The sequence below is a fragment of the Muscardinus avellanarius genome, assembly GCF_963383645.1.
Source record: "Muscardinus avellanarius genome assembly, chromosome: 1".
Classification (NCBI taxonomy): domain Eukaryota; kingdom Metazoa; phylum Chordata; class Mammalia; order Rodentia; family Gliridae; genus Muscardinus; species Muscardinus avellanarius.
The window spans coordinates 50060454-50083529 of NC_137786.1; the positions used below are offsets into that span (position 1 = coordinate 50060454).

Here is a 23076-nt window from a genome sequence, read left to right on the forward strand (position 1 = left end):
TCATCTCTCAACAATCACACTGAATATAAATGGCCTCAACTCCACAATAAAAATATATAAGGTGGCAAGGTGGATTAAAAACCTTGTTTTATTGTACATCACCCTTGACATGTTCTGGTGGTTAGAAGCAAGTCACAGTACCACTTACACTCAAGGGCTGTGGATTAGATACTGGAAGAGGTATCCGGGAGCAGAGAAATTGGAGGCTACTTTAGAGCCTCTGCATCGACAAGCACTCTTAAGAACTACATTTCACCTCCACTACTGCTTCATTAGCTATACCTCTTTAGTTTAAACAACCACACCAAAGACACATCATAATCAAAGTCCTGAAAACCAATAATAAAAATAAAAGAGAGATTCCAATTATATATACACTAGATTGCTTGATATTATCCTACAGCTCATTGAAGCTATATTCTTTGTTGTTCTTGTTTTTTACTGTACTTTAACTTTCATGTTTTCAAATCTGTAAATATGATAAGTTTCCTATCAATGAAAAAACTGGGGCTAAAGAAGCAGAGTTATTTATCTAAGTGGTTAAAATCATTTCAACAAATCAAGGAGGTTGGTGATATCTCTATTAGTAAAACAATAAATAATAAAACAAAATGATTTATGTAAATATATGAGCTTTTTTTTCAATCAGGAAAGCACTTTCTTACTTAGTTTAATGGAAGTAGGACAAGTAACTAAGTAATTTAATACTCAAAGAAACCCACCTGTTCCTTATGATTGAAAGAAATGAAAAATTTATGGAAATGTTTGTTAGAGATTAGATGACATTTTGGTCATAATGACCACATGACAGGTTCAGAATTAAGTGTTTTGGTTAAGCTCTTTCCCGTTTTCCAGTGATTATATCATATTCCTACTTTTGAGTCATAAGACCACAAACTTTTCATGTTTGCAAAGTAGAACAGATCATTCCACTAACAAGTATAAAATTAAAAGCAAGCTATTCCTTTTGGGCACTTAAGTAAAGAAGTGAAAAATAAAGACTTCTGAAAAGGCCTGGAGGTTCCCAGAAAGTCAATAGGGCCAAGTCTGGTCAGCCAGAGAAGTGATTCATGAAGGGTTAATTGTGGCTTTAGAACAACTGAAATTTTAAAAAGTCAATACAAAGTATCTTGAATATATTCACTTGATAAGAACTGGATGAGGCTAGGTTGATATACTGTTACAGCCATTTACAACAGTCTATTCTTGCTGATATCTAAAAGCAATAAATTCCCCAAACTGGCCATCCTTCTCTACCTCAAATTCTCTACAGATGATATTTTAAGGGGGGGGGAGGGGAGCAGGTAACAGACTCTGGTATTAATATGGAAATACAGTCAGCTTTTATCCCTAGCTACTATTAAAATGGACAATTATTATGGAACAGACCAGTGATATCAAAAATATAACTGATTCAAATTGGAATCTGTATTTTTATTTAAAAATTTCAAATTCTTTTGTTTCCATGTTTTACTATAGAATGTTATAAAAATAGAAATGAGACTTCCGGGAAGATGGCGACCGAGAAAAGCGGGGCTTAAGAGCCCCGCTAACAACCAATCTCTATTACCACAAAACCAGCGCCTTTCATAGCCAGAAAACACCATCACCAGAAAAACAAAAGAAACCACCAGGCTCTAGAGAGAAAGCGGACTGAGAACAGAGCTCAGGGCCACAGAGGAGACACACGCGCCTGAGGACGCGGCAGCAGCGCCATACTGCCGGCGGCAGCTGCGAACTCAACGGACGGCTACAGCAAGCCGAGGTGAGCCACTGCGGAACAGCCAGGCGGGATTTCTACACGCAGAGAGCGTCCAAAGCTCCCAGTGGCCGAGCTCAGCACACGCTGCAGGGATTCAGAGTGGAAATCAAAACAAGAGAAGAAAAAATACGCCAGCCTAACAGCCGAGGGCATGGCAGAGGCGCCATATTGCCACCGGCGGCGGCAGCAGCAGTGAATTCACCGAGTCCAGTACAGCTACATCTGCGTACTCAAGAACAGTGAGTAAAATTGCGGGCCACAGAGGAGAAATCCCAGTACTGTACCTCCTGGGACTTGACCCGGTGAGGGAGTGGTGGTGGCAGAGATATCACACCATAGGAGAATGTGCAACCTGGCACCCCCCATAGTTTAAAGCAGCCTCTATCGACTCCCTGGGTCGGAGACTCTGTGATACAACCCAGTAAAGGAGTAGTGGGGTCTGAGATAATACAGACTCGAGATCCAGAACACCTTAAGTGAAGCCATAGTGACCTAAGGGAAGAACCCAGAGAAGGCACAAACCTCCGAAATCATGGGAAAGAGGAATAACACTGGAGTAATGAATGCGCACAACCCCACAACATCAGAACCCGATAAAACAGAAAATCAGAGATTTCTAGAAGATCAAATCAGGAAAATAACTGTAGAAATAATAGAGGTGCTTCGAAAAGAACTCAGAGAGAGCCAAAAAGAGATAAAGGATGCAATTAATGAAGTAAAGGCCTCAATTCAAAGCACAAACAACCGATTAGAACACATGGAGAACAGAATCTCGCTCTTAGAAGATGAGCAATCCAAAAATGAACGCATAGTTTCTAATCTAGGAAAAAGTATCCAACAGCAGGAATCTGACATGGAAGAAATATGGGCCCATCTTAAGAGAGCTAACCTAAGAATAATTGGAATAGAGGAGGGAAAAGAAAGTGAAACCAAAGGGATCAACAATCTCTTCAAGGAAGTAATAGCAGAAAATTTTCCAAATATAGAGCAAGAGGTTGATACACAGATCCAGGAAACTTATAGAACTCCCTTTAGACAGGATCGGAGAAGAGGATTCCCACGCCACATAATTGTCAAAATGACCAATGTGGAAGCCAAGCAGAGAATCTTAAAGGCAACAAAAACAAAGGGCCAAGTGACATTCAAAGGCAAACCAATTAGAATCACTCCAGACTTCCCAAACCAAGTCATGAGAGCCAGAAGGGCTTGGAGTAACATATTCCAAACTCTGAAAGAAAACAACTTCCAGCCAAAAATTTCCTACCCAGCAAAACTTTCTATCAAATTAGATGGAGAAATAAGAAGCTTCCATGACAAACAGAAACTGAAGGAATTTATGTCTTCAAAACCAGCGCTAGAGAAAATACTCAAAGAGATTAACTACAAAGAAGAAATAGGTAACACTCACCAGAACCAGAGAAACAAGATTTTCCATCCAACAGACAACTAAGATTGGTTATCTGTGGAGATTCATTATTTTTGTTAGTCTTTACCTATCTCTAAATTGTATTGTTTGCCTTTATTGTTGTTAATTTTTAGTATTTCTAGTTGGAATATTAATATACCTTCAGATATAGCATTTGGAAATATTTTATCCAATTCTATTAGTAACTTTTAACTCTGTTTACATTGTCTTTGGATATACAATATTTTTTTTTTTTAGGGAGTTTGTATATTCTTCTGTTGCCTGTGCCATTGAAATCATAACCAAGAAATCACTGCCAATTTCAATGTTGTGAGGTTTTATGACCCAGATTTTCTTCTAAAAGTTTATAGTCTTAAGATTTATATTTAGGTCTTTTATCTATTTTGAGTTAATACTTGTATGTGGGATTAGGTAAGGGTCCAATTTTATTCTTTTCCATGTAATTATTATTTTTCAACAATATTTAGTTAAAAGATTATTATTTCCACCACCAAATGTTCGTGGAAACCTTGTCAAAAATAACTTGACAATATAGGGAAGAATTTAGCTCTAGGCTTGTATTTAACTCCAATGGTTTATATATCTGCCTTTAGAACAGTATTACACTGTTTCAATTATTGTAGCTTTATATGGTTTGAAATCAGAAAATATATATCTGCTAGCTTTGTTCTTTTTCAAGATCGTTTTGGGTATCTAGAATTCATATTCCATATTAGGATAGATTTTTTTCTGAAAAATAAATATATGAATATATGATAGTTTCACCTAAAAAAACAGAAAAAAATATGCTCTGGTAAGAAAGAAAGCAAAAAGAAATATTGAAATGTTATCTTTAAGTTATCAAAAGCTTGGTATCAGACAAATGAAACTGTTATGTGAGATTAACATTTTTAATTTTGGATAAATTGCTATAATACTAGATGTCAACCACTAAGCCAAGCATGGGAAGGAGGGATGGGGAGGGAATGGGGTGGGGATCGGGTAGGGGCTGACTGGGCGATGTGTGCATGTATGTCTACAAAAGTTTGTACCCCACTATGATGTATGAATACAGTGCACCAATAAAATAAAATTAATAAAAAAATAGAAATGAGAGGATCTAAGAAGTGATTATTTTTATCCAGTCTTTAGAACTCTTTTTTTTATCTGTGGTATAATGGCCGTAAGTGGCACTAGTGGGAATATACTCAATTAGTCCAAAAGTATACTAAACAGCAAGTATCCATCATTACCCAGACTGTTCACAAGTGCATACGCCCCCAATTAACCTTGGTTGAAAACAAAATACCAAGAAGATCCACTGGTCTCAAAACCCTGTGACAGACCAAACAGACTCTTCATTTATTTCTTATGTTGGTCTGTCTGAAAAGAGTCACTCCTGGGTACATGATTTATAATTATCGTTATGTGTTATTATCAAAGAACCTATAGAATTCTAAAATCTAAAGCACTGTGCTATGAGATAAGGTAATCTATTCACATATTGCTGATATTGAGTTGAGATGTTATGGCAACATCTATGCTTTGCAGTAAAAAAAACAATAAGATTGGACAGAGACAGAAAATGGGATGCAAGGGAAAATAAGGGAAGTGTAAGCAAGGGACTGGAAAGACTGTTCAGCCCCAAGATGCTCCAAAACAAGAGCACGCTAATCCCTACAAATCCACATAACAGAGGATGCAGCACATGAGAACATTTCTTCTTTAAAGCACACCCTTGACAAGAAAACAATGATACTCACTAAACAACTACAGCAGCCAACAGGAAAGTCTGATTTCCAATAAGAAAAGAACAATTTCAGAAAAACCTACAGCAATGAGTTGGGAGTTTCTTCCTTTCTGTCCTGTTTCTTTCAGAGTGAAAATTCTAAAGGAAAAATCTATATGAGGACCAGCAATAAGTTTTAAGGAATGATAAAGTTATTGTATTTTTTACATGTCTCAAATAACAGTTCTACAAAGACCTATTTCTTCTATAAAAGAAATGAGATCTCGCCGGGCATGGTGGCATGGACTTATAATCCCCGCGCTTAGGAGGTGGAGACAGGAGGATCATGCAGGTTTGAAGCCAGCCTTGCTGGCTTAAAAGACCCTGTTTCCAAATAAAATATAAAATAGGTCTGGGAGTGTAGCCCGGAGGTAGAAGGGTTCCATCCCCAGTACCACCAAAAAGAAAGAAAAAAAAATGAGATCTCTTAATGAAAATATAACTCCCACAATTGATTTTTCAGTCATGAACAGTAAATCTCAAATTTACATTCTTTTCTACCAATAAAGCTAGACCCTTTTGTAAGTCATAAAAATGACTTACAACTTATTATTCTTCTTAAGAAATAAAAACTGTTTTTTGTTTCAAGCTTCACAATAGAGCTTAACTATTTTCTTTTACCCTTTCATAGAGCAGTTAATCCAGTTATACCAAGCACTCTATCTTATTTCATTTAAAAACTTGTATGAGCTTTGACTAATGAACATCTCAAAACAGTAAAAAAAAAGGTTCAATATCAATAATGCAGACATATAGTCGTTATATTCCAGCTTACCTAATACACTGACGAAAGCATCAAAAAGATGAAATGTAAGCAGCGGCTCTTTTAAGTGACCGTAGTAATCTGCTATTGTTTTAAATACATCTTTCTCGAATCCCAAGTACATAGGCTGCTTCAAATCCGAACAGTTGGGCCCTATTTTTTAGAAAAGAGAAATAATCAATTTAGTATTTTTATTAAAACAAATAAGAGAAACACTAATGGGACAATTACTTCTTAAGTGTTAAAACTCAAGCATATGTGTGGCATATATAGATATTCAAGATATACAGATATTCAAACTATACAAAAGATTTCATGTAGAAAATTTAGACATTATATATTTTACTTACACAAATATGCTTTATGTCTAAGTTGAACTCTATTACAGAGCAATAAGGAAAAGCACCGGCCTACTTCCATTTATAAAAAATCCACTCATTTTATCATTCTATGCACTCTGAAAGGAATGCTTATTCGATGCAAACAACAATAACTTTCTTGAAATATTTAGTATTTTCCTAGCATGGATAAAGTTGACCAACCTAACAATTAGCCCATCTATGGAATAGACAAGTTATAAAGCAAAAAGTTATAAAGCTTTTCATTATTCATCATTGCTATTTATAAACTCACAATCATAAAGTTGAGTGAAATACTTTCTACCTCTAAACTATTTCAAAACTAATAAAAATGTAAGCCTTTTCTAAAAGATAACCATTTGCCTTATTAATTCATTCTGATTATAAACTCTCTAGCTGATTCCTAGACAACCATGAAAAGATGGCTCATCAAGCAGAATCATACAACAAGGTTGGAGCATCCTCAGGATCCCTGAAATATCCTGTCCTATCCTTAGCGGATAGCAAGGCAGAGAAAAATCCACTTATATCTGGGCCCAAACAGGAATAAGAAATGTTCTTTACAGAAATGGCAGCAAATGCCATGCACAAAAGACAAATTAACACCAACAAGTTGACAGACACACTGGAGCTGCCCAGGCCTTGAAGAAAATGGCAAGCAGTCCCAGGAGGGAGTGATTAGCTGATATTATTTCCATTACAGCATGGAAGAAAGAAGTATAAGCACACTGGCCAGTTCTGAACCAGCAGAAGACTAAACAACCATACCCAAATAGATCTCTATCCCCAGGAGGATGAAGGAAGCAGCCAAGATAAATGGAAAGGAAATTTTCCCTACAGGATCACTGGAACTTAGAAAGAAGATCAAGCTAAAAAGAACAGTAAAACATTCTGGGCCTTCATATTTTCAATCCACTGGGGCATTATCAAATGTCTTTTTTCTGGTCTCCCTAACAGTTCTCTTATCCTTAAACATTTGCTTCTCTTCTTATAAAATAACTTAATTTATTGGCTAAAATAATGAAATATCTATACATGTGCTATCACATAAACTTGGGACAAATATAGCCAACATTTTTGCTTGCTTCCTACTGATAGAGCCTAAGCTTTTTCAACTGAAATAATTAGTTTGGCATGTCTCACCAAACAAGACCCATCACTTAGAAATAATCCCTTCCAGCTGAAGCAAATGGTTTATTCTAAATAGTTATATCCCTTTGTGAAGATTTCAGCATCCTCATTTAAAACATGCAAAAACAATAGAAAGGTTTCCTTAAAAAGAAATGAGCCCTATAAGGAGCCCATATTTTAAGATCTTTTCTTTCTTAACACGTTGAATTTTAAAAATATTTTCCTTAATCTAATTTTTCATAAATGTTATTTCTAAAAAATTCTGGGAAAAAATACTTTAATGTTTCTAGTTTCCATTATTTATCAAATTCTTGCAACCTACATACACACAAAAGAATAAAAAGTGAACCTGATTTTGTATCTACTGAGCATCCATCCTTCACTTTGTGGCCAGCCATGACTGAGCTGGGCCAACAACCACGGTACCCAAACCCATGTGCACTTGATCTACAATAACTGCAGATGGACCTTAAGACAGAGGTGAGTAGTAGACTTGCAGAAAAGGAGGTAACCAGCCTTCAATGTAGCGTTATTTAGCCGATCCTTTCTGTTCCTTCTTAGTTGACTATAATAGGAATCTGGACTGACTAAAGATTAGAAGGACAAGGATAGACTTGAGGGTCAAGAAGCATTTTGGAAGACTTCAGATATTTTAAAAAAACTATCCAAAAGACTGACCTTTGGCTACCTATTGTTCTGTGATAAACAAATGAGCGTCTTTATGGGTGTGCCACCCGTTCACTTAGCATCGCACTTACTCCCAGTACTCTCTGGCTAACAGAACACCACCTCATATGTGTGAAGATCACTACTAACCCATGCCTCACATCTTCCCCCTATGAGAAGGTAATTCAGTTATTCTAACCTTTCTTCAGAAGTTTTGTGGCTCTATGTGTATATTCTCAGGGAAAATTACAATCTTCACTACATTTTTTACCATCATTGAAAATTAAACATCATAAACACATAATAATACACTTGACAATGTATTATAGCTCAGATTTGTTATACTGGCCTTCTATGTTCATTCCCAGATGACTGACTTTCAAATCTTTGGTTTTCCAGGAATTCATAATGGGTATTTAACTTCTCATTTATATTCTTCTCTTATCATTGCCTACTCTGGCCAAAGATATCATTTAAATTTAATTTATTTCAAATAGTTGAGCAGGAAGAATACAAAGCACTCCCTTAAGCTAAAACCAGAGTACATCTCAGAGTTTTAAAATATTCACCAAAAAACAATGAAAATTTTAATATTTAAAGCCAGAGAACATTGGGCTTCACATAAACTAATATTGCTATGTATATTCAGAATGATAGTATTTAATCATTTTCCATATAGAAACACTAAGATTAGACACGTTAAGCTAAATAGTCAGTTTCACTTTATAATCAAATAAAACTTAAACTCCAGTGATATCAGTAATTCAGAGTCTACTAATTCAAGAATGTATATATCCATCTCTGTACATGCTAGTTCTACCTAAAAGGAAATAAACTACCTGAAGTATCTGAGATTCAAAAGGCCCTCTAGACTAAATATTACCATTATCAGCCAACCAAAAGAACTAGAACTCTTCTCTCGAAAATCATGTGTTTAGAATAGGGCACAGTGGCATGCAACTCTAATCCTAGCTACTTGGGAGGTGGAGGCAGAAGGATGGCAAGTTCAAGGCCAGCCTTAGACAGTTGGCAAAATCCTGTCTCAAAATAAGAAATAAAAAGGGCTCAATCTCCAGTGCCACACAAAAGTAAATAATTTAACTAATTAATTAATTTCATAAAAACAATTGGTGATATAACTCTATGGTAGAGCACTTGCATAGCATACCTGAGGCCTTTGCTTCACTCCCCATCAATGACATGAGTGAATGAATAAGAAATAATTAAATAAATCGCTTGTTTGGTGTCGGGGCCCACTCGGCTGGACCGAGATGGCACCCAGGCTTGTTGCCAGCGTGGACTCAAGATGGCACCTAGGCTTGCAGCCAAGTCACGAGGCTCACGAGGCTGGCGGTGCCCTGAGCCTGCGCAGTGAGCCCTATCAGGCGTCCTACGGATGATCAGTGACGCAGCGCCTCGTGCTACCACCAGCCCACCTATGAGAGGGTTAGAAATGCGCATGCCCTAGCTGTGGGAAGCTTGGGGTTGGTGGAGTGATGAGGGAGGGGTTATGAGACTGATATATATTTGCCTGCTGTGCGCATTGAAGAGAGAGAGCATTAAAGAGGAAGCATGATCAGCAGACTCGGCGTTTGTGTCTTCTTTCCTGGGGCTCTGCAGGACGGAGCCTTAGGGACGCGATAGTTTGGGAGTTAAGCCACTAACCATTAATGACTTCTTTGGGTGAAGCCTACTGATAACTCCTAGAAGAATGTAGTATTAGTGAGACACTATAATAACTCAGTCCTTCACAGTGCTTATAATAGCCAGTGAAATGAATGTCATGCACCTATGAAATAGATTTCACATGCCTATGAAAGTTCTCATAGGGACCACCCTGGCCCAGGCTCCCTTGATTTACATCTAAATTCCTAAAACAGGACTTTCTTGTTTCTCTACCTGCAGATTCTTCTCCTTCTAAACCACCCTATGTATCAGTTGGCTCAATCCTCTAAAACATTCTGTCTCACTAAAAATATTGCTCTATGAAGCAAGCCAATAATGGGCAGAATCTACTGAGCAAACTGATGATGTAAGTAGAGTGAATATTTAACAGCACATATTTTAGGAATAAAAATATAAATTCTAGGGAGAAAAAAATACCTGAAGACTGTTAAGAGGCAGCTGTTACTACATTATAGGTGATACTACTAATTTCTTTCCTATAATGTGACAGTAGTGTAGACTTTATCTGTCATGTGAGTCTACCACGTGAACGTGGAAGGACTGAATGTCTTTAAAGCTGTTCTATAATTCATCCCCTTCATTAAGTCACAAATGTATAGCTAAAAACACAGTAGTCCCCAAACGTTAATTATCAGTCTCTTGGGTGTCAAATCAATGTTCAGGCCATTGAGCCGAAATATTTTTTTTAATTCAGGGCACTAATTTCTGATAATTTCATAAAACTGGTAGATAATTAGTACTTACAATTTGCCAAACACTTCATAGCTGATAGTACCCAATGAGGAAGTTCTTCTGCAGAAAAGTAAAGATAAAAAGATGTTTTATTCATATCTATATAATTCGAGGACATATATATATATACTTGATATTATAAGAATGTATACTTTGCCTGGGTAATATGAAACATATCACCAATTTATGTATCAGAACATTTAAAAGATGGAAATATTTCCTTAACATCAATGTAATAACATTACAATGTAATAACACTAGTTTTCTCTAAGAACAAGATGCACCTCAAGTAAAAAGAAAAAAATTGGATGGTTTGTCCCAGAAAGAAAAAGCAATTAACCCTAAGAATTATAGAAGGGAAAGAAAATACAGAAGAAACAGAAATGTTATTCATCAAATGCATTTGTGAATTAAGTTTACCCAACACTCCCCCAAAAACAAGTAACTAAAGGAATATCTGGGTTATAGATGTAGCTCAATGGCAGAGCACATTCTTAGTATATAAGAGAACCTGGGATCAATCCCCAGCAGCAACAACAAAACAGCCACATTCTGTAGGTCTAATATAGGCATCATTTTATATTAGACATATATAGCCATTTTCAAAATGTTTTAGATCAAGAATATCCACTGACATATTAATATTAGGCAACTAGCACTAGGAAAGCCTTATAATAACAGTGGTATCAATGCTCCCTAAACTCCCCATTGAACCTGTTGGGACAGTCTCTTTCCTCCTGGCCCTGCCTCAGACACTGATGAGCTGGGCCTGCACTCCCGGGTCTACTTCATCTTCTCTGCCTCCTATAAACATGGGAAGACACTTGAATTGAGTGACAACTAATGAACCTGAGTCTTATAAAACCCTCTCTTCTCTGTGAAGAACTTAATAAAACAAAAGATGACTGCTCATCTAACTGAAAGTATTAATCCGCTATACTCAGAGAAAGGGCTTAGATACATTCTTATGGCATTTGATGCTCCATGTTGATATTTAAACCCAACAACTCTAAGTCACCACAAATCTGTTCCTGCCTCTCACTGTCCTCCATTCCTGACAGAGGAGCATCACAAAGAGAAGTGTTTCTACTTTCAAAGATAGGCTCTGCTTGCTCCTGTCAAGAAACATGACCTAAAAAACTCTCTTCCCCTCTCACAACTGCTCAGGCTCCTCCTGGTACACCAACTGCTACCCAAAAGCTTCCAGTCCATAGCTTATTATTTTATAAAATCCCCCAAAGTACTATACCATATCCTCACATCCAAAGGTCAGTTAGTTCCAGTCAACTCTCAACATCAAGGATTTGAACTAACAGTAGACCAAAATCAAAGATCTCACTCAATTCTGGTCAACTCATACCATAGAAAGAAAGTACTAAAATCTGTCTGGGGATGTGTTCTGTTATAGGTAACATGATTACATTATCCCAAATCAAAAACCAGGCTAGAGGGCTACTAAATGTCTTTTGTTCTTGTTATTACTGTTTCCCTGATTTGCAAACTGGCTTCAAAAAAAAAAAGGATAAAAAATTAAAAGCAACTTCAACATTTAAAAAGCTCCCTTACTCACGCCGGGAGTGGTGGCGCACGCTTGTAATCCCCGCGCTTGGGAGGCGGAGACAGGAGGATCGCACTGGTTTGGAGCCAGCCTCCCTGGCTTAAGAGACTCTGTTTCTACATAAAAATGTTAAAAAAAAAAAAAATAGGTCTGGGAGTGTAGCCCGTGGGAGTGTATACTGGAGGTAGAAGGGCTTCCAGGAACCCCAGTACCACCAAAAAAAAAAAAAAAAAAAGCTCCCTTACTCAAAAAAGAAAAACACAAGTTAAACTCTCCAGAAAATCAGAAAATCTTACACAGAGACATATCATAAAAGGTGAGACATAGCATTCAGGAGGCTGAGACCGGAGGATCACAATTCACAGACAGCCTCAGCTACTTAGTGAGGCCCTCTGCAACTCAGTGAGACCTGGTTTCAAAATAAAGAATAAAAAATAGGGCTGGGACTGTAGCTCAGAGGTCGAATGCCCCTGGGTTCCATCCCCAGACCCGCAAAAAAAAACAACAAAAAAACAAGGTGAGACAGAAACCTAACTAGAATCAGGCTCCACCCATCTGAAAACTGATTCAAGCCTTTGGTGAGATCTCAAACATGTACTTTTCAAGGTATTTTTGTAGGGATAAAATAGAACCACTTTGCTAAAGCTTTCTCTCAGGTACTCATCTTTCTGTGACATTTTCTTAATCCAAATACTTAAAGTGAGAGGAGATACATAATGTGGGGTATATTTATTTAGGACTTAGGGGAAATAGAAGCTGAGGGACTTGCAAGACAATGTGTTGGATCAACCAATAATAAATGAGTTTCATGCACTTACTTGACTTGTCATCAAGGATAACAACTCCCTGCTTGCTAACGCTGTATACATTATGGATAATGAACTTGGAGTTGATAAGTTTGATGTCTAAAACTTCTTCTAAGGAATCCAGGCCAAGGATTTTCTGTAAACTAAAAATATAAATAATAATTAGTTTTTTAAAAAAATCATTATTTACCTAAAACCCTGATACTGCAAAAGGTAAATCTTTAAGATGAATAATTTTCATGCATTTCACTCAATTCCATAGGCAAAATGATTCGAAATGTAATATGAAAGCCAGGCATGGTGGTATATGCCTGTAATATCAGTACTTGGGATTGAAACAGGAGATTGCAGTTTCAAAAACAACCTCAACAATTTAGCAACACTCTCAGCAACCTAGTGAGACTCTGTTTCAAAGCAAAAAAACAAAAAGGCTGGGGGTATAGCTCAGAGATAGAATGCCCATGGGTTCAATCCCCAGTACCTGCTATATAAAAAAAAAATCTAATATGATATAATAAACTTAAAAGATATCATTTTATAATTAGCATACTTCTTCAATGATTTAACATCAAGTGTTACGTGCATATACAAAATGTATATTCTTATCATTCTATACTTTATTACGATGTATAATTCAATGTAACAATAAAATAAAAATAATATAATACATTGAATTGAAAAAAGATAATTTTATAAGTAAAAATAGAATAAAAAGCAAAACTAACTTGTCTAATGAGAAACTGGTACTACTACAGTCTTTTGAGAAAAAAATTGTTGTAAGGCTATTAACCTTAATCATACCAAAAGTGTCTCAAATATTTGAGACCAACTTTTTCATTATGTGTTTATTAAGCTTAAGATTTCAGGGTTGCTAGAAAGTTTAAAACTTTCTAAACTTCTATTTTTAACTATTACTTATATAACGATAGAAAATTCCTGGAATTTGGTTAGATTATGTTTGCTAAGCAGAATAGATGGAAATTATGTAAATGAGATATTAATATATAATTTCAGAAAATTAAGTGTGCAGAGAGAAGCAAAGATGTATAATAGAAAAAAGTCACTAAACTTTCTCACTGAATCAAAAGTACTTACTATGATAATGTCATAGACTTCCATATCTCCTCGACATTGGCCTCTGTCAGCTGTCTGCGGTGGATGAGACGGCAAGCCGGCACCTCTCCAATAGCAATGCTGTGACGTTTGAACCACATCTCAGAATTCTAGGATGAGGGAGAGTAAGAAAAAGGGGGGGAAAGACGGGAGAGTAAGCATGAAAATAAATATTTCAATATAAGCTGGTATGATTTTTATTAAAAATGTCTTTGATTAGATTAAAATAATTAGAATACTATCATAAACTAACTTTTTTTTTCATGGACCTCAGAGAAGAATGACTCTTAAAATTAGGCCGTATTACAAATCAATGTTCATGGACTTCCGGGAAGATGGCGACCGAGAAAAGCGGGGCTTAAGAGCCTCGCTAACAACCAATCTCCATTATCACAAAATCAGCGCCTTTCATAGCCAGAAAACACCATTTTTCAACAATATTTAGTTAAAAGATTATTATTTCCACCACCAAATGTTCATGGAAACCTTGTCAAAAATAACTTGACAATATAGGGAAGAATTTAGCTCTAGGCTTGTATTTAACTCCAATGGTTTATATATCTGCCTTTAGAACAGTACTACACTGTTTCAATTATTGTAGCTTTATATGGTTTGAAATCATAAAATATATATCTTCTAGCTTTGTTCTTTTTCAAGATAGTTGTGGGTATCTAGAGTCCATATTCCATATTAGGATAGAGTTTTTTTCTGAAAAATAAATATATAAATATATGATAGTTTCACCAAAAAAAATAGAAAAAAATATTCTCTGGTAAGAAAGTAAAAAAAAATATTGAAATGTTATCTTTAAGTCATCAAAAGCTTGGTATCAGACAAATGAAACTATTATGTGAGATTATCATTTTTAATTATGGATAAATTGCTATAATACTAGATGTCAACCACTAAGCCAAGCATGGGAAGGAGGGATGGGGAGAGAATGGGGTGGGGATCGGGTGGGGGCTGACTGGGCGATGTGTGCATGTATGTCTACAAAAGTTTGTATCCCACTATGATGTATGAATACAGTGCACCAATAAAATAAATTTTAAAAAAATCAATGTTCATGAATTACAAAAGAGCTATGGCATTAAGCATGGGATTCATTATCTAGCTAACATTCCCTGTGGGAATTCTAACTAGTCAGCGACCCAGCAGTGAAAAGCTTTTTTTTTTTAAGAAGGGGTCTTACAGCCAGGGGTGGTGGCGCACGCCTGTAATCCCAGCATTCGGGAAGCTGAGACGGGAGGATCATGGGTTGCAGACAGCCTCAGCTACTTAGTGAGGCCCTCTGCAACTTAGTGAGACCCTGTTTCAAAATGAATTTTAAAAAACAGGGCAGGGGTGTAGCTTGGAAATCGGATGGCCCTGGTTTCCATCCCGACTCGCAAAAAAAAAAAAAAAAAAGAAAAAAGGGTCTTGCTACATTGCTCAAGCTGGTCTGGATCCTCTGGGCTCAAGAGATCCTCCTACCTCAGTCTCTAAAATAGCTGAGACTAGAGGCATATGCCACCACATGTTGTTCACTAAAATTTTTTTAGTTTAAAATTAAATTGAGGAATACCTATTCAAATTCACACACTATCTAAATTGATTGTTTAAAATAAAACTAAGTGTGTTACTTTCAAGAATTCTCTATTTCTTATAAGCAAATATCAACTACGCACAATATTGGAAAGCAACTCAGAACTAGTCATCTGCAAAAAGTGGAAAAACAAGAGCTCTACAGGGGCAGCTGAGGATCACAAGACATGATGGAAAGAAAACCTCCAGTGAAGGAAACTAGAGCTTAGAGAGCTAAGTAACTTGCCCCAAGTCACACTCGCTGGACCACCTCGCTACCCTTCGCAGCTCCTGTCTCACATCTAGGCTAGTAGACAAGTTATCAAGCTTTCCTTTACAAATCAAAGGATGTTTACCTTGAAAGACGATACCTACAGAAAGTCATTTGTAAAGAGTTTTTATAATAGTTTCTTGCAAAAGTAACATTATAGAAAATTCGTATTGAGAAGAAAGAACAGGGAAGATCTTTAATGGTGCTTTTCTTTTTATATTACTAAATTGCAAAAGAAATTCAAAAACTGCACAGTTGTGTGAATTTTTAATTATCTAAAACAGATATTTGGAGCCAGGTGTGGTGGCGCACACTTGTAATCCCCGCGCTTGGGAGACAGAGACAGGAGGATCCCGCAGGTTCGAACTCAGCCGCACGTGCTGGCTTAGGAGACCCTGTTTCCAAATAAAAATGTAAAATTAGGTCTGGGAGTATAGCCTGGAGGTAGAAGGGCTTCCAGGACCCCCAGTACCACCAAAAAAAACCAAAAACAAAAAAAAACAAAAAAAAAACCAGATATTTGTTTTAGAAGGCAGACACATAGGTTGTACTTGCCTAGCAAGGCCATTTCCAAATGTTTCCTTAAAAAAATGCTCATGCCGGGCGTGGTGGCCCACACTTGTAATCCCAGCTTTGGGAGGCTGAGACTGGAGGATTGCGGTTCACGGACAGTGAACTTAGTGAGGCTCTTTGCAACTCAGTGAGACCCTGTTTCAAAATAAAGAATAAAAAATAGGGCTGAGGGTGTAGCTCAAAGGTAGAATGCCCCTGGGTTCCATCCCCAGTACTGCAAAAAAAAAAAAAAAAAATGCTCATGAATATATCTGAATATACACATATATATATATATATATGTATTACCACATTTATATGTTGAAAAACTAGTAATATATATACCTAATAGTACAGAACTAGATGAGTAAAATATATCACTTTTACATTAGACATGATGCAGACTCTAAAAATAATGTCAGATATTTAATAGCATGAAAAAATTAGCATAGTACACTGTTCTAAATGAATAACATAGACTATAAAACATCCCAGCATGAACTCATTTTTGTGTTAAAAACATGCATAGGAAAAAGGATAAATAATAAAAATGTTAATAACAGTAATTCTCTCTAAATGATATTATGGGTAATTCATTTTCTTCTTTCTCTGACTATAAACAATTCTATGAAATAAATTAATAATAGCAATAGTTACTGAGAGCCTGTTCTAAGCACTTTAAAAATACAAACTCCCTAGATTCTCACAGCAACCCTACCTGCAGGGCACTATTATCTTACTTTCACTGATAAGGAAATTTACAAGTACAATGGATGATACCTAGAAACAAGTTCAAAACTAATAACTGGAGAAGCCAAGATTCAAACCTAGCAGTCTGACTCCAGAACCCACACTCTTAACCTTCATATTATAATATTAGTTTGCCCTCAGCAAACACAACAAATAATTGTCTTTGCCTATTTTCTTCCATTTTGTTTTATAGCTAAGTAAGATAAGACAAACCAAAAATTAAAAACAATACACACAAAGAAGGCAGAGATCAGGAAGAGACAAAGTAACACAGTAGAAATGATGAGCTGAGTCTTGGGTTTTTTGTTTTGTTTTTTTAAGATGCTTTCTTGACAGCCTCATCATTCTAGTATTTCCCCACTGAAGAGGCGGATCTTGCTCTGCCATTTTTTTGGAACCATCCTCAAGCAGGAGCCCAAACTTCAGTGGAATTAAATACGACAAGCAGGTGGCTCTAGCCCCTACCCCTACACATAAGCGGAAGTACAAGCAAAGACAGGACAAAAGTTACATGAAAAGAAAAAGAAAAAGAAATACAGATGTCCAGGGAAGAAACTCATTTTTAGGGGCAAAGGGGTTCAAAAATCTGGGACTCTGAGATACTGCTTTAGGGCCCCCCTAAAATATGAAAAGAGATCCTATAGAGGAGCAAATAAGACAACCTAACTGTGGAGATGGGAGGTGGGGAGAAGGAAATGCTTTAAAGTGCATGAATGTACTTATTCATATGGAAGTCAACCACTAAACCAATAATGGGAGAAAGGGATGGGGAGGAAGTGAGGTGGAGACAGGTGGGGGCTGGCTGGGTGATGTGTGCATTTATGCCCACACAGGATTTTTACCCCACTATTACATATAAATACAAGCACCCATTAAAAAATTAATTAAAAAATATATATGAAACTAGGAACAGAAGTTGCTAGCAGGGAATGACAGAACACACCTGTAATCCAAGGACTCACTTGGAAGCTGAGACAGGAGAATTGCAGGTTCCAGGCCAGCCCCAGAAACTTAGTGAGGCCCTCAACAATTTAGCGAGACCCTTTTTAAAAAAAAAAAAGTAGCCAGGCGTGGTGGTGCATGCTTATAATTCCAGCATTTGGGAGGCTGAGACGGGAGGATCACAGTTCATGGCCAGCCTCATCTATTACTTAGAAACTAGTGAGACCCTGTTTCAAAATAAAGAATAAAAAATAGGGCTGGAAGTATAGGTCAGAGGTAGAATGACCCTGGGTTCCATCCCCAGCAACCCCAAAAAGTAAATAAATAAATAAATAAATAAATAGTAAAATAGAACTGGGGATTTAGCTCAAAGGTTGAATGGAGGTATAGCCCTGGGTTTAAACCTCAGTACCACAAAAAAAATAAATAAATAAAAATAAATAAATAAGAGAAGCTTCTATCTTTGGTGCAAAGCCCCACACAGTGGATTAAAATATGCTAATGAAGACTTGGTTCTCCTAGTAGAGACACCAGAAATATTATAACTTCAAGAGCCAGGTAGAACAGAAAAGGAAAATCATTATCAATCACATAAAAGTACATTAATTTCATGTTGGATTTCACCTTGAATCAACAGTAAACAGTAGCGGGTGGCTTTATAATGAAAAAAAGCTCTATTAAATAACAACTCTCCAAAGAGAGCCATATTAAGTGAATACAAATATTACAAAAATGTACATGATCTCTCAGAGCATACATTTTAATTTTCTCTAGAACAAGAACTATCAATTATACAGTAACAAAGTACTACTCATTAGAAGTAAATCATCATCAGCCTGTCGTGGTGGTGCACAGTTGTAATCCCAGCCTTTGGGAAGCAGAGAGAGGAGGATCACAGTTTGTAGACAGCCTGTTTCAAACATAAAAAGGCTCAAAAAAAAAAAAAAATAGGGCTGGGGGTGTAGCTCGGAGGTAGAATGCCCTTGGTTTCCATCCCTGGTACAGCAAAAAAAAAAAAAAAAAAAGTAAATCATCATCAAATAGCTTTGTTTCGAGACTTCCGGGAAGATGGCGACCAAGAAAAGCGGGGCTTAAGAGCCCCGCTAACAACCAATCTCCATTACCACAAAATCAGCGCCTTTCATAGCCAGAAAACACCATCACCAGAGAAACAAAAAAATCACCAGGCTCCAGAGAGAAAGCAGACTGAGAACAGAGCTCAGAGCCACAGAGGAGATACACCGGCCTCACACCCGAGGACGCGGCAGCAGCGCTATACTGCCAGCGGCAGCGGCGATTTCACCGAAAGGCTACAGCAAGCCGAGGTGAGCCGCTTCGGAACAGCCAGGCGGGATTTCTCGGCGAAGGAACATCTAAAGCTCCCAGTGGCTGAGCTCAGCACATGCTGCAGGGATTCAGAGTGGAAATCAAAACCAAGAAAAAATACGCCAGCCTCACGGCCGAGGGCATAATAGGGGCGCCATATTGCCACCGTCGGCAGCAGCAGCGAATTCACCAAGTCCAGTACGGCTACATCTGCGTACTCAAGAACAGTGAGTAAAATTGCGGGCCACAGAGGAGAAATCCCAGTACTGTACTCCCTGGGACTTGACCCAGTGGGGGAGTGGTGGTAGCAGAGATATCACACCATAGGAGAACGTGCAACCTGGCACCCCCCACAGTCTAAAGCAGCCTCTATCTACTCTCTGGGTCGGAGACTCTGTGATACAACCCAGTAAAGGAGTAGTGGGGTCTGAGATACTACTGACTCGAGATCCAGAACACCTTAAGTGAAGTCATAGTGACCCAAGGGAAGAACCCAGAGAAGGCACAAACTTCCAAAATCATGGGAAAGAGGAATAATACTGGAGCAATGAATGCCCACAACCCCACAACATCAGAACCCGATAAAACAGAAAATCAGAGATTTCTAGAAGATCAAATCAGGAAAATAACTGTAGAAATAATAGAGGTGCTTCGAAAAGAACTCAGAGAGAGCCAAAGAAAGATAAAGGATGCAATTAATGAAGTAAAGGCCTCAATTCAAAGCACAAAAAACCGATTAGACCACATGGAGAACAGAATTTCGCTCTTAGAAGATGATCATTACGAGGACTTCCAGGAAGATGGCGATGGAGCAAAACGGGGCTTACAAGCCCCGCTAACAACCAATCTCTATTACCACAAAATCAGCGCCTTTCATAGCCAGAAAACACCATCAGCAGAGAAACAAAAAATGTAATTTTAAGGGACAGAGAAAAAGAGGGCTGGAAAAACAAGACACCAGAAAACAGACTGCAGTGCTGCAGCCGGAGCCACGGCGTGAAGCGGCGGGCTCCATTTTGCCTTGCAGAGAGGAAGGGAACTCATAACGGAGCTCAGAAACCAGAAAGGAGATACACCGGCCTCGCGCCCGAGAACGCGGCAGCAGTGCCTTACTGCTGGCGGCAGCGGCGAGTTCACCGGACAGCACCAGACCAACTCACTCAACAGCCTACCAAGCTCCAGAGAGGAGTGGCGGACAGCGAGCCGAGGTGAGCCGCTGCAGAACAGCCGGGCGGGATTCGGCAGATTTCTCTGCGCAGGCAGCATCTAAATCTCCCAGAGGCTGGGCTCACTGCACCCTGCAGGGACCCAGAGTGGAACTCAAAACCAAGGAGAAATAAGCCAGCCTCATGGCCAAGGGCTCAGCAGCGGCGCCATATTGCTACCACCGGCGGCAGCAGCAAATTCACCGAGTCCACGACAGCTCCATCTGCACACTCAACAGTGAGTCAAATTGGGGACCCTAGAGGAGAAATCCCAGTACTGTACTCCCTGGGACTTGACCCAGTGGGGGAGTGGTGGTGGCAGAGATATTACACCATAGGAGAACGCCCAACCTGGCACCCCCCCATGGTCTAAAGCAGCCTCGATTGACTCCCTGGGTCTGAGACTCTGCGATACAACCCAGTAGAGGAGTAGTGGGAACTGAGATACCATAGTCTCGAGATCCACAGGACCTTAAATGAAATTGTAGTGACCCAGGGAAGAACCCAGAGAAGGCACAAACTTCCGAAATCATGGGAAAGAGGAATAACAATGGAGCAATGAATGCCGACAACCCCACAACATCAGAACCTGATAAAACAGAAATGCAGAGATTTATAGAAGATCAAATCAGGAAAATAACTGTAGAAATAATAGAGGTGTTTCGAAAAGAATTCAGAGAGAGCCAAAGACAGATAAAGGATGCAATTAATGAAGTTAAGGCCTCAATTCAAAGTACAAACAACCGATTAGACCACATGGAGAATAGAATCTCGCTCCTAGAAGATGATCATTCAAAAAATGAACGCATACTTTCTAATTTAGAAAAAAAAATCCGACAGCAGGAATCTGACATTGAAGAAATATGGGCCCATTTTAAGAGAGCTAACCTAAGAATAATTGGAATAGAGGAGAGAAAAGAAGGTGAAACCAAAGGGATCAACAATCTCTTCAAGGAAGTAATAGATGAAAATTTTCTAAACATAGAGCAAGAGGTCAATACACAGATCCAGGAAACTTATAGAACTCCCGTTAGATAGAATCAGAGAAGAGGATACCCACGCACCATAATTGTCAAAATGACCAATGTGGAAGCCAAGCAGAGAATCTTAAAGGCAACAAAAACAAAGGGCCAAGTGACATTCAGAGGCAAACCAATTAGAATCACTCCAGAATTCCCAAACCAAGTCATGAGAGCCAGAAGGGCTTGGAGTAACATATTCCAAACTCTGAAAGAAAACAACTTCTAGCCAAAAATTTCCTACCCAGAAAAACTTTCTATCAAATTAGATGGAGAAATAAGAAGCTTCCACGACAAACAGAAACTGAAGGAATTTATGTCTTCAAAACCAGCACTAGAGAAAATACTCAAAGAGATTAACTACAAAGAAGAAATAGGTAACACACACCAGAACCAGAGAAACAAGATTTTCCATCTAACAGACAACTAAGATTGGTTATCTGTGGAGATTCGTTATTTATGTTAGTCTTTTACCTATCTCTAAATTGTATTGTTTGCTTTTATTGTTGCTAATTTTTAGGATTTCTAGTTGGAATATTAATATACCTTCAGATATAGTATTTGGAAATATTTTCTCCCATTCTATCAGTAACTTTTAACTCTGTTTACATTGTCTTTGGATATACAATATTTTTTTTTTTTAGGGAGTTTATTTACCCTTTTGTTGCCTGCGCCATTGAAATCATATCCAAGAAATCACTGCCAATTTCAATGTTGTGAGGTTCTATGACCCAGATTTTCTTCTAAAAGTTTATAGTATTAAGATTTGTACTTAGGTCTTTTATCTATTTTGAGTTAATATTTGTAAATATGTTAGGTATGGGTCCAATTTTATTCTTTTCCATGTAATTATTATTTTTTAACAATATTTAGTTAAAAGATTAATATTTCCACCACCAAATGTTCGTGGAAACCTTGTCAAATATAACTTGACAATATATGGAAGAATTTATCTCTAGGCTTGTATTTATCTCCAATGGTTTATATATCTGCCTTTAGAACAGTACTACACTGTTTCAATTATTGTAGCTTTATATGGTTTGAAATCAGAAAATATACATCTTCTAGCTTTGTTCTTCTTTGAGATTGATTTGGGTATCTAGAGTCCATATTCCATATCAGAATAGATTTTTTCTGAAAAATAAATAAATAAATGTATGATAGCTTCACCTACAAAAAAAAAAGAAAAGAAAAAAATATTCTCTGGTAAGAAAGAAAGCAAAAAGAAATATTGAACTGTTATCTTTAGTCATCACAAGCTTGGTATCAGACAAATGAAACTGTTTTGTGAGATTATCATCATTAATATTGGATAAATTGCTATAAAACTAGATGTCAACCACTAAGCCAAGCATGGGAAGGAGGGATGGGTAGGGAACGGGGTGGGGATCAGGTAGGGGCTAACTGGGCAATCTGTGCATGTATGTCTACAAAAGTATTTTCATTATACCATTATGATGTATGAATACAGCGCACCAATAAAAAATAAAATAAATTAATTTAAAAAAAAGAAGATGATCATTCCAAAAATGAACGTATAGTTTCTAATCTAGAAAAAAAAATCCGACAGCAGGAATCTGATATTGAAGAAATATGGGCCCATTTTAAGAGAGCTAACCTAAGAATAATTGGAATAGAGGAGGGAAAAGAAAGTGATACCAAAGGGATCAACAATCTC

The 23076-nt window shown here is 37.6% G+C and overlaps 1 protein-coding gene across 3 annotated transcripts in view; it reads right to left on the reverse strand.

Moving 5' to 3' along the window:
- Window positions 1–23076, reverse strand: part of DEPDC1B (DEP domain containing 1B) — a gene marked incomplete at both ends in the record, with an annotated part of 88746 nt that overhangs the window by 17367 nt on the left and 48303 nt on the right. For 2 of the 3 annotated variants that reach the window (XM_080719720.1, XM_080719719.1), the window contains 4 exons: window positions 5732–5872; window positions 10306–10353; window positions 12670–12800; window positions 13753–13880. In XM_080719720.1, coding sequence (XP_080575846.1) covers window positions 5732–5872; window positions 10306–10353; window positions 12670–12800; window positions 13753–13880 — 448 coding nt within the window. The remainder of the gene's footprint in view (window positions 1–5731; window positions 5873–10305; window positions 10354–12669; window positions 12801–13752; window positions 13881–23076) is intronic. The other variant, XM_080719721.1, reaches the window with a different exon arrangement.